Source organism: Salvelinus fontinalis, chromosome 29, assembly GCF_029448725.1.
Source record: "Salvelinus fontinalis isolate EN_2023a chromosome 29, ASM2944872v1, whole genome shotgun sequence".
NCBI lineage: Eukaryota > Metazoa > Chordata > Actinopteri > Salmoniformes > Salmonidae > Salvelinus > Salvelinus fontinalis.
The window spans coordinates 22,012,679-22,025,430 of NC_074693.1; the positions used below are offsets into that span (position 1 = coordinate 22,012,679).

At 42.9% G+C, this 12,752-nt stretch overlaps 1 protein-coding gene across 1 annotated transcript in view; it reads left to right on the plus strand.

Moving 5' to 3' along the window:
- Nucleotides 1-12,752, plus strand: part of LOC129827608 (AF4/FMR2 family member 2-like) — a 344,455-nt gene that overhangs the window by 205,024 nt on the left and 126,679 nt on the right. The window contains exons 6-8 of the mRNA XM_055888597.1: nucleotides 8,814-8,900; nucleotides 11,734-11,770; nucleotides 11,987-12,041. Of these exons, the coding sequence (XP_055744572.1) occupies nucleotides 8,814-8,900; nucleotides 11,734-11,770; nucleotides 11,987-12,041 (179 nt within the window). The remainder of the gene's footprint in view (nucleotides 1-8,813; nucleotides 8,901-11,733; nucleotides 11,771-11,986; nucleotides 12,042-12,752) is intronic.

Sequence of the window (12,752 nt, forward strand, 5' to 3'; positions counted from 1 at the left end):
CAGGAGGGGCATAGGTCTAATCTGAGGGGGCCTAAATGGGGTGTGGGCATGGTTGACTTGGGGGGGTGTTGATTGGTAGTGGGGTGTGGGCATGGTTGACTTGGGTGTGAATGGTAGTGCTGTGGACTGGATGTAGGTCCTCTCTGCGTGGGTCCTCTCTGTGTAGCTCCGGTGGGGAGTCTTTCTCTCTCTCTGATGCAACAGGTCAGGATGCTGTCGATGGTGCAGCTGTAGAACGTTTTGAGGATCTAGGGACCCATGCCAAATCTTTTCAGTCTCTTGAGGGGGACTCTCTCTCGTGCTCTCTTCCCCACTATCTTGGTGTGTTTGGACCATGATAGTTTGTTGGTGATGTGGACACCAAGGAACTTAAAACTCTTGACCCGCTCCACTACAGCCCCGTCGATGTGAATGGGGGCGTGTTCGGCCCTCGTTTTCCTGTAGTCCACGATTACACAGTCCTTGTTCCACTTATGTAATAACCGATAGCGCTAAACCCTATTACCATGTAATTACAAAGCAATTCCTAAGTAACTGCTATGTTGTTACTACAGTTATTATTGTGTAGTTACATAGTAATTGGGACAACTCAATGTACTGGGTTACCATTGTTTTCAATAGAATGGCTCCAGACCTGTTCTTCCATGTATGAGTAGGGCTGGGCGATATATATTGTGAATACCGGTATACTGGTATTGATCCACATACCGTTATGGATTATTACAACATCGTCTATAAAGGTATTTTTATACAGTGCTAAGTATATGAAAAGTTCAACAAATTGGACAACCTAAGTTTGGTTGAAAATAAAACCGTCAGAATGGAGAAAGCCTATTAAAATCACTTATATATTATATTTTGGCCATATCGCCCAACCCTATGTATGAGTGTTAAAATAGATCAACAGCAAAAGTCACAGCCGAGGGATAGATGTATTCATTAACCAGCACACAAGATGGTCATTCTTGTTTCCTGTAGATGTTCTATTTAGAGAGCATGTCCTGCTAGCACCGCGGCCACACACACACCAGGCCCAGCTTGAATAATGACTGGTACTTCTCCCTGCGTGACATAGTCTGCCACTATGAATCGGCTGCTGCTCTCTCTCTCTCTCTCTCTCTCTCTCTCTCTCTCTCTCTCTCTCTCTCTCTCTCTCTCTCTCTCTCTCTCTCTCTCTCTCTCTCTCTTTCTGTCTGCCTCTCAGCCATGTTGCCTTGCAAACTGTTGTTGTGACAGCCTGGGTCCTTTACTGTGACCACTGTCTATAGATCAGATTATTTTATGGCTTGTAGTGTATAGTACACTCTAATATCAACTGAAGACATCAATATCCAATTATAGTTTTCCCCCTCATCTGTCAGAGATAGCCTGAACCAGGGCTCTCCAACCCTGTTGCTGGAGAGCTACCCTCCTCTAGGTTTTTGCTTGATTAGGGTTGGAAACTTGGGAAGGACCCATAATTAATAATTTCACTGTTAGATTACACCTATGGTTTACGAAGCATTTGACAAATACAATTAATTTATTTATCTATTTTGATTTGAAGTAAACTCAGCAAAAATAGAAACATCCTCTCACTGTCAACTGTGTTTATTTTCAGAAAACTTAACATGTGGAAATATTTGTATGAACATAACAAGACTCAACAACCGAGACATAAACTGAACAATTTCTACAGACATGTGACTAACAGAAATTGAATAATGTGTCCCTGAACAAAGGGGGGGTCAAAATCAAAAGTAACAGTCAGTATCTGGTGTGGCCACCAGCTGCATAAAGTACTGCAGGGCATCTCCTCCTCATGGACTGCACCAGATTTGCCAGTTCTTTCTGTGAGATGTTACCCCACTCTTCCACCAAGGCACCTGCAAGTTCCCGGACATTTCTGGGGGGAATGGCTCAAGCGCTCACCCTCCGGTCTAACAGGTCCCAGACGTGCTCAATGGGATTGAGGTCTGGGCTCTTCGCTGGCCATGGCAGAACACTGACATTCCTGTTTTGCAGGAAACCACGCACAGGACGAGCAGTATGGCTGGTGGCATTGTCATGCTGGAGGGTCATGTCAGGATGAGCCTGCAGGAAGGGTACCACATGAGGGAGGAGGATGTCTTCCCTGTAACGCACAGCGTTGAGAATGTCTGCAATGACAACAAGCTCAGTCTGATGATGCTGTTACACACCGCCCCAGACCCTCCACCTCCAAATCGATCCCGCTCCAGAGCACAGACCTCGGTGTAACGCTCATTCCTTCGATGACAAACGCGAATTTGACTATCATCTCTGGTGAGACAAAACCGCAACACATCAGTGAAGAGCACCTTTTGCCAGTCCTGTCTGGTCCACGACGGTGGGTTTGTGCCCATAGAAGATATTGTTGCCAGTGATGTCTGGTGAGGACCTGCTTTACAACAGGCCTACAAGCCCTCAGTCCAGCCTTTCTCAGCCTGTTGCAGACAGTCTAAGCACTGATGGAGGGATTGTGCATTCCTGGTGTAACTCGGGCAGTTGTTGTTGCCATCCTGTACCTGTCCCGCAGGTGTGATGTTCGGATGTACCGATCCTGTGCAGGTGTTATTACACGTGGTCTGCCACTGCGAGGACGATCAGCTGTCCGTCCTGTCTCCCTGTAGCACTGTCTTAGGCGTCTCACATTGCAATTTATTTCCCTGGCCACATCTGCAGTCCTCATGCCTCCTTGCGGCATCCCTAAGGCACGTTCACGCAGATGAGCAGGGACCCTGGTCATCTTTCTTTTGGTGTTTTTCAGAGTCAGTAGAAAGGCCTCTTTAGTGTCCTAAGTTTTCATAACTGTGACCTTAATTGCCTACCATCTGTAAGCTGTTAGTGTCTTGACGACCATTCCACAGATGCATGTCCATTAATTGTTTATGGTTCATTGAACAAGCATGGGAAACAGTGTTTAAACCCTTTACAATGAAGATCTGTGAAGTTATTTGGAGTTTTACGAATTATCTTTGAAAGACAGGGTCCTGAAAAAAAGGTATTTTTTTTTTCTGAGCTTATTAGAATTTTTTTTACGGTGATGTTAATGATTTAATGTTAATGATTTAACAGCAAATCCTTTTGTTGAAAGAAATGTGGCAAACATGTAAAATATGGATGTGGACACCCGCTTGTCGAACATCTCATTCTGAAATCATGGGCATGGAGTTGGTCGCCCCTTTGCTGCCATAATAGCCTCCACTCTTCTGGGAAGGCTTTACACTTATCGCGTTTCAAGTAAGAACCAACTGCAGACTGTGTTGAAGAAACAATGTTTATTACAGCAACGGGCAGACAAACGACAGGTCAAGACAGGCAGAGGTCGATAATCCAGAGTAGTGGGGTAAAGGCACAGGACGGCAGGTAGACTTAGGGTCAGGGGCAGGCAGAGTGGTCCGGCAGGCGGGTTCAGAGTCAGGACAGGCAAGGGTCAAAACCAGGAGAGTGAGAAAAAAGAGAGACTGGGGAAAAGCAGGAGCTGAAACAAAAGGCTAGTTGACTTGACAAACAAGACGAACTGGCCACAGACAAACAGAGAACACAGGTATAAGTACCCAGAGGATAATGGGGAAGATGAGCAACACTTGAAGGGGGGTGGAGCCAAGCACAATGACAGGTGAAACAGATCAGGGCGTGACACCACGAGATGTTAGAACATTGCTGCAGGGACTTGCTTCCATTCAGCCACAAGAGCATTAGTGAGATCGGGCACTGACATTGGGCAATTAGGCCTGGCTCGCAGTCGATGAGGTTGAGGTCAGGGCGCTGTGCAGACCAGTCAAGTTCTCCCACACCGGTCTCAACAATCCATTTCTGTATGGACCTCGCTTTGTACACAGGGGCACTGTCATGCTGAAACAGGAAAGGGCCTTCCCCAAACTGTTGCCACAAAGTTGGAATGTCATTGCATGCTGTCGTGTTCTTGTGCTGACGTTCTTTCCAGAGGCAGTTTGGAACTCGGTAGTGATTATTGCAACCAACGACAGTCAACTTTTACACACCACATGCTTCAGCACTCGGCGGTCCCGTTCTGTGAGCGTGCGTGGTCTACTAATTCACGCCTGAGCTGTTGCTCCTAGACATTTCCACTTCTCAATAACAGCACTTATAGTTGACCTGGGTAGCACTAGCAGGGCAGAAATTTGACGAACTGACTTGTTGGAAAGGTGGCATCCTATGAAGGTGCCACGCTGAAAGTCACTGGGCTCTTCACTACGGGCCATTCTACTGCTAATGTTTGTCTATGGAGATTGCATGGCTGTGTGCTCAATTTAATACACCTGTCAGTAACGGGTGTGGCTGAAATAACCGGATCCACTAACCTCCGAGGTGGCAGTATCACAGGCCCGGTATCTCATCTATCTGTCCATTTCTGCCCTTCCTGGCTCTGCTCCACGCTCGTTCCCCTCTTGCCAGCCCGGAGGGAGGGAGGGAGGGAGAGAGAGAGGGAGGGAGGGAGGAAGGGAGGGAGAGAGAGGGAGAGAGAGAAGTAGAGAGAGAGAGAGAAGTAGAGAGAGAGAGAGAGAGAGAGAGAGAGAAGTAGAGAGAGAGAGAGAGAGAGAGAGAGAGAGAGAGGGAGAGAGAGAGGGAGAGAGAGAGAGAGAGAGAGAGAGAGAGAGAGAAGTAGAGAGAGAGAGAGAAGTAGAGAGAGAGAGAGAGAGAGAGAGAGAGAGAGAGAGGTAGAGAGAGAGAGAGAGAGAGAGAGAGAGAGAGAGAGGGAGAGAGAGAAAGAGAGAGAGAGAGAGAAAGAGAGAGAGAGAGAGAGAGAGAGAGAAGTAGAGAGAGAGAGAGAGAGGGAGAGGGAGAGGGAGAGGGAGAGAAAGAATGAAAAGACTTGTGTTGGATAGATAACAGATGATGTCCATATGCATCTTCATCTCTGAGGCTGACAGTTCAACAGTACATCGTAATCCTGTAGCGTGTCTGTCTAAGTGCATCGATAGGAGCAGTTGATCTGTGAAACCTTATTACATGAGAGACAATTGTTCATACTGTACTGTCGGATACAGCACATACTATATAACACCACAGGACGATAACCCAGACTCTTAGTGTGATTGAATATCCCTCAGAGATTTCAAGAAATAATCAAAACAATTCATCCCTAGAACGAAGAGTTTCTGGAGATGGTCAGTTTAGAATATTATTCCAGTGTGTGTTTATTTAAACACACAGGTTTTAACCATTGGTCTGTCCTGCCGTCACAGGGGTGCAAGACTAAACAGTTGGTTATCCTTGTTTCACTGTGTTTGGATAGCCCTGTTTGGTTTGGGAGCCATGCTCGGCTGCTTTTAATACATTTCATTTGCAACTCAAAGCCTTGCGAGGGTACAGCCAGCTACCTGCTGCCTCACTGCATCTCACACAAATGAATGGCTTGTGTGTGTGTCCCAGAAGGCAAAACTATTGGTGCTCTTGGGGAGCAAATAAGGTCAAAAGGAATTTAGTGAAATACCAAAGTATGTAAGATTGTAATATCATAAGCCAAGAATGTTGTTGTTTACTTCTAGACTTTGATTTGATCATGTATTTTATATATACGCCATTTAACAGACACTTTTATCCAAACAACTTACGGTCGTCATGTGTGCAGACATTTACATTTGGTGGTCCCGGGAATCAAACCCACTACCCTCGTGCTTCAAGCGCCATGCTCTAACCACTGAGCTACAAAGTTGATAACTTCTACTCTGACAAACACGTTCAGCCACACAGCGAGAACCAGTCATTTATGTTGTTTGGATCTGCATGGGGATACCCAGGTACATGGTTTTCATTTGCTATTCTAGGTCATTAGATTTCATTGCCACATTGTCTATTCTAGATCATTAGATTTCATTGCCACATTGTGCTACTCTAGATCATTAGATTTCATTGCCACTTTGTCTATTCTAGGTCATTAGATTTCATTGCCACATTGTGCTACTCTAGATCATTAGATTTCATTGCCACTTTGTCTATTCTAGATCATTAGATTTCATTGCCACATTGTCTATTCTAGATCATTAGATTTCATTGCCACATTGTCGACTCTAGATCATTAGATTTCATTGCCACATTGTGCTACTCTAGATCAGTAGATTTCATTACCACATTGTGCTACTCTAGATCATTAGCTTTCATTGACACATTGTCTATTCTAGATCAGTAGATTTCATTGCCACATTGTGCTACTCTTGATCATTAGATTTCATTGTCACATTGTCTATGCTAGATCATTAGATTTCATTGTCACATTGTGCTACTCTAGATCATTAGATTTCATTGCCACTTTGTCAACTCTCGATCATTAGATTTCATTGCCACATTGTCTATTCTAGATCATTAGATTTCATTGCCACATTGTGCTACTCTAGATCAGTAGATTTCATTGCCACATTGTCTATTCTAGATCATTAGATTTCATTGCCACATTGTGCTACTCTTGATCATTAGATTTCATTGCCACATTGTCTATTCTAGATCATTAGATTTAATTGTCACATTGTGCTACTCTAGATCATTAGATTTCATTGCTACATTGTGCTACTCTAGATCATTAGATTTCATTGTCACATTGTGCAACTCTAGATCAGTAGATTTCATTGCCACATTGTGCTACTCTAGATCAGTAGATTTCATTGCCACTTTGTTCTATTCCAGATCAGTAGATTTCATTGCCACATTGTGCTACTCTAGATCATTAGATTTCATTGCCACATTGTGCAACTCTAGATCAGTAGATTTCATTGCCACATTGTGCTACTCTAGATCAGTAGATTTCATTGCCACATTGTGCAACTCTATATCAGTAGATTTCATTGCCACATTGTGCAACTCTAGATCAGTAGATTTCATTGCCACATTGTGCTACTCTATATCAGTAGATTTCATTGCCACATTGTGCAACTCTAGATCAGTAGATTTCATTGCCACATTGTGCAACTCTAGATCAGTAGATTTCATTGCCACATTGTGCTACTCTAGATCATTAGATTTCATTGCCACATTGTGCTACTCTAGCTCATTAGATTTCATTGCCACATTGTGCTACTCTAGATCAGTAGATTTCATTGCCACATTGTGCAACTCTAGATCAGTAGATTTCATTGCCACATTGTGCTACTCTAGATCAGTAGATTTCATTGCTACATTGTGCTACTCTAGATCAGTAGATTTCATTGCCACATTGTGCTACTCTAGATCAGTAGATTTCATTGCCACATTGTGCTACTCTAGATCAGTAGATTTCATTGCCACATTGTGCTACTCTAGATCAGTAGATTTCATTGCCACATTGTGCTACTCTAGATCAGTAGATTTCATTGCCACATTGTGCTACTCTAGATCATTAGATTTCATTGGCGCCTTGTTCTACTCTGAAATGTGAGTATCTCTATTAGGCATCAAGCTCAGTCTGACACTTCAGGTGAATAAAGCCAGAAGGGGTTATTTTCATTGACCGTCCGAAGTTCAAAACTGACCTCGGGTTGATAATGATGATTTAAGTGTGTGTGAGAGAGAGAGAGTGTATGGACTGTAATGGATAAATGAGGAGCAAGCTCGACTGATGTGTGTGTGCAGTGTGTCAAGCTGTGATCTGGTGCATGCTCATTCATATACTGTATGCTCACTGAAAGCAGACACCCTGTGCAAGCTCACAACCTCTCCAGTAGAGATGCTGGCTCCGTGACTCTCATGTAGAGATGCAGCCATGAGCGTTGCTTGTTTTAAATGTTTACAGTAGGGATGTGTGAGACGTGTGCGTGTGCGTGTGCGTGTGCGTGTGTGTGTGTGTGTGGGCATGCTCAAATAGTTGAAAACGGAAGTTTGCATACACGTTAGCCAAATACATTTAACTCAGTTTTTCACAATTCCTGACATTTAATCCTAGTAAAAATTCCTGTCTTCGGTCAGTTAGGATCACCACTTTATTTTAAGAATGTGAAATGTCAGAATAATAGTAGAGCGAATTATTTATTTCAGCTTTTATTTCTTTCATCACATTCCCAGTGGATCAGAAGTTTACATATACTCAATTAGTATTTGGTAGCATTGCCTTTAAATTGTTTAACTTGGGTCTAACGTTTCGGGTAGCCTTCCACAAGCTTCCCACAATAAGTTGGGTGAATTTTGGCCCATTCCTCCTGCATTCCTCCTGACAGAGCTGGTGCAACTGAGTCAGGTTTGTAGGCCTCCTTGCTCACACATGCTTTTTCAGTTCTGCCCACAAATTTCTATAGGATTGAGGTCAGGGCTTTGTGATGGCCACTCCATCACTCATACTATTGTTCACTCTTACTACTTACATCACTCATACTATTGTTTGCACAGATGAGCGTGGTACTTTCAGGTGTTTGGAAATTGCTCCCAATGATGAACCAGAATTGTGGAGGTCTACAATTTTTTTTTGAGGTCTTGGCTGATTTCCTTTGATTTTCCCGTGATGTCAAGCAAAGAGACACTGAGTTTGAAGGTAGGCCTTGAAATACATCCACAGGTACACCTCCAATTGACTCAAATGATGTCAATTAGCCTATCAGAAGCTTCTAAAGCCATGACACCATTTTCTGGAACAGTCAATTTAGTGTAAGTAAACTTCTGACCCACTGGAATTGTGATACAATGAATGATAAGCGAATAATCTGCCTGTAAACAATTGTTGGAAAAATTACTAGTGTCATGCACAAAGCAAAACTATAGTTTGTTAACAAGAAATTTGTGGAGTGGTTAAAAAACAAGTTTTAATGACTCCAACCTAAGTGTATGTAAACTTCTGACTTCAACTGTATATGTTATGTGGCTGACCTGAGTAATGTCTCTCCCTGCAGGAGATGACCCACTCCTGGCCTCCTCCCCTGACTGCCATCCACACTCCAGGCAAGGCTGAGCAAACCCGGTTCCCTATTCCCTCCAAAGTGAGTCCTAAAGCATATAGCCTACAACACTGTTCATTGAAAACCACAGCCAATTTACTATTACTACTACTACTACTACTACTACTACTACTACTACTACTACTGCTACTGCTACTGCTACTACTACTATTACTACTACTACTACTATTACTACTACTACTACTATTACTACTACTACTACTACTACTATTACTACTACTACTACTACTACTATTACTACTACTACTACTACTACTACTATTACTACTACTATTACTACTACTACTACTACTACTACTACTACTACTGCGGCTACTACTACTATTACTACTACTACTACTACCAACATCACTACTATTACTGCTACTGCTACTGCTACTACTACTATTACTACTACTACTACTATTACTATTACTACTACTACTACTATTACTACTACTACTACTACTACTATTACTACTACTACTACTACTACTATTACTACTACTACTACTACTACTACTACTATTACTACTACTATTACTACTACTACTACTACTACTACTACTACTACTGCGGCTACTACTACTATTACTACTACTACTACTACCAACATCACTACTATTACTACTACCAATACTACTACTAATAATAATAATACCACTATCACCACTAGTGTTGCTACTACTACTACTACTACTACTGCCACTAATATTATCACTAGTTTTATTAATACTACTACTATTATCATTGCTAATATTACTTTTACTATCACTACTACTTCTAATAATACTACTGATGCTGCTACTACTACTACTCATATCACTACTACTTCTACTACTACTATCACTACTACTAATACTACCACTACTACTACACATACTACTACTACTATTACTAATATCACTACACCTACTTCTATCACTACTACTACTACTACTACTACTACTACTACTACTACTACTACTACTACTACTGTCTACTTATAATATTACTTCTGCTACCACTACTACTGCTGCTACTACTAGTACTACTATCACTACTACTACTATCACAAATACTACTACTACTACCACTCTTAATAATATCACTACTACTACTACTACTACTATCACTACTACTACTACTACTACTACTACTACTACTACTACTACAACTATTACTACTACTACTAGTACTACTGCTTCTTCTATTAAGCAGTATTTGTTTTGTAAACAGTAATCACATGATCTGTGTGGCAGTCAGAAGGGAGAACTCATCCAGTAAAAGGGTCTGTATTAAATTGGACCCAAAGCTGTTGTCCTAGTGAGAGCCTGTCAGACTCTGTCACAGTAAAGGACCAGTGAGACAACCATGGCACCAGAGAGAGAGAGATCATTTGTCCCAAATCAAATCAAATCAAATGTATTTATATAGCCCTTCTTACATCAGCTGATATCTCAAAGTGCTGAACAGAAACCCAGCCTAAAACCCCAAACAGCAAGCAATGCAGGTGTAGGAGCACGGTGGCTAGGAAAAACTCCCTAGAAAGGTCAAAACCTAGGAAGAAACCTAGAGAGGAACCAGGCTATGAGGGGTGGCCAGTCCTCTTCTGGCTGTGCCGGGTGGAGATTATAACAGAACATGGCCAAGATGTTCAAATGTCTTTTCATAGCCGATCATGTCTGGGACAGGTAGCAAGTCCGGTGAACAGGTCAGGGTTCCATAGCCGCAGGCAGAACAGTTGAAATTGGAGCAGCAGCAAGGCCAGGTGGACTGGGGACAGTAAGGAGTCATCATGCCAGGTAGTCCTGAGTCATGGTCCTAGGGCTCAGGTCCTCTGAGAGAGAGAAAGAAACAGAGAAAAAGAGAATTAGAGAGAGCATACTTAAATTCACACAGGACACTGGATAAGACAGGAGAAGTACTCCAGATATAACAAACTGACCCTAGCCCCCCGACACATAAACTACTGCAGCATAAATACTGGAGGCTCTCTCTGTTTCTCGCTATCTCTCTCTCTCTCTCTCTCTCTCTCTCTCTCTCTCTCTCTCTCTCTCTCTCGCTCCACCTCTCTCCACATCTCTCTCTCTCTCTTTTGGCACCCTATTCCCTACCTTGTGCACTACTTCTGACCAAGGCCCATAGGACTTAATTTGGCTGGCTGCATACACCTGCCGGATGGACTTTTTAAGAAGAAACTCCTGTCAGCTGACTTTAGCCGCACTGTAATACAGTGTGATTTAGCCCATTGTATAATCCATTGTCCTTCAGCCCATTCCCCCTCTCCTCCGCTAGCTCCATTCCCCCTCTCATCCGCTAGCATCTGTGTCTGTCCTATCCTTCACATCCTATCCTCCTCTTCTCTCTGCGGTCGTTCCCTAGCCTCCAATCCTCTGATGCTTCATTTTGCAGCTAAAGCCCTTTTCTTTCTGTCTTAATAGGTCTGAAGCTCATAGCTTGACCTGGCTGACATTCCTAATAATAAGGCTGTGTCTATAAATCCTGATTTAATGGTGCCATCTTTTAACTAAGACATTTTGCTGCCTACTCTAGCCCACTCACCGTACTCTGAAACAGGATTTGTGTGCTCTGTCTAATTGTATTAGTGTAAAATCAATTAAGTCCATCAGCTGAGCTATTTCCCTCCCATTTGTTCTCCTGTATCACCTCACTGTGTGCTAATGTATTTCATGCACACTTGTTTTCTTTCTCTCGCTCTCTCTCTTTCTCTCTCTCTCTCTTTCTCGCTCGCTCCACCTCTCTCTATCTCTCTATCTCTCTGTCTCTCTCTCTGTCTCTCTCTGTTTCTCGCTATCTCTCTCTCTCTCGCTCTCTCTCTCGCTCCACCTCTCTCTCTCTTTTTCTCTCTCTCTCTCTCTCTCTCTCTGCTCAGGAGTCACAACACATGCCCTCAGGATGCGCTGGACAAAGTAAGTCTTCTTTACATTCTTCCTACCCACACTCTGATTAAATCAGTCTGAAATTATGTTATTATACCATGTAACAACTGGAGTGCTGTCCATTTAGGAAGAAATGTTATGATGTGTGACATATGGCAGCAAAAGCTACATTTATAATAAGCTTACTCTTGGTCAGGGTTTAATGAAAAACAACATTCTGACATTTAAATGGATATTATTTTGCAGAGCGGTGCAATGTTCCCGTTAACAAGCCTGCAACCAAGTCTGTGCCACAGAAGTCGTGAGTATTCATTTGATTAATTGTTTTGAAAAAGCCCCGGGGGAGACATGCCGCCATGGTTTCAGCTTTGTTCCCTTGCAAAACAAGTCCCTGGGAGAAAAGCCTGCAGAATTCCCGGCTAAGAGGAGCCTTCTTCACAAACAAACAGAGCAGCTGGCATTCTCTCTCTCTCTTAGCCCCTCCCTGGCCTAGGCTGCACCCTCCCTCCCTTACTCCCCTGCACTCCTCAACAGCACAGCACTGACAACACTGCCTGTCTTCCCCAGTCATGCAAGACCTGGGCTACACTCTGTTTAGTGTCAAACACAGACCAAGTCAATGGCTGGCAGTAATGGTTGGAAGTGGCATGGCTTACAAAGGGTTATAGGGTTGTGCTTTACATTTAATTGATTCTGTCTCTCCTGAGTAACATAACAAAATAACCAGACTTCAAACTGGAATGATATAATAAACAAAGTACACAAATGAAGGATAATGCACACAAAATATTTTTGGAAAGTTATTTGAATACTAGAGAATGATCAAACTTGAGAATGAAAAAAAGGGCTAGTGATGTTTCCTGCTGCAAGCGTTCTATCTTTTCGAATGCTCTTCAACGTTGCGCAGTAGGTCCTTTTTTCCCAATTGAACACAAGATTCTGCTTTTGTGACGCTCAATGACACAGCTCTTGTTGGAGAAGTCTTCAATGATTTAACCAGTCCAAATGTTTA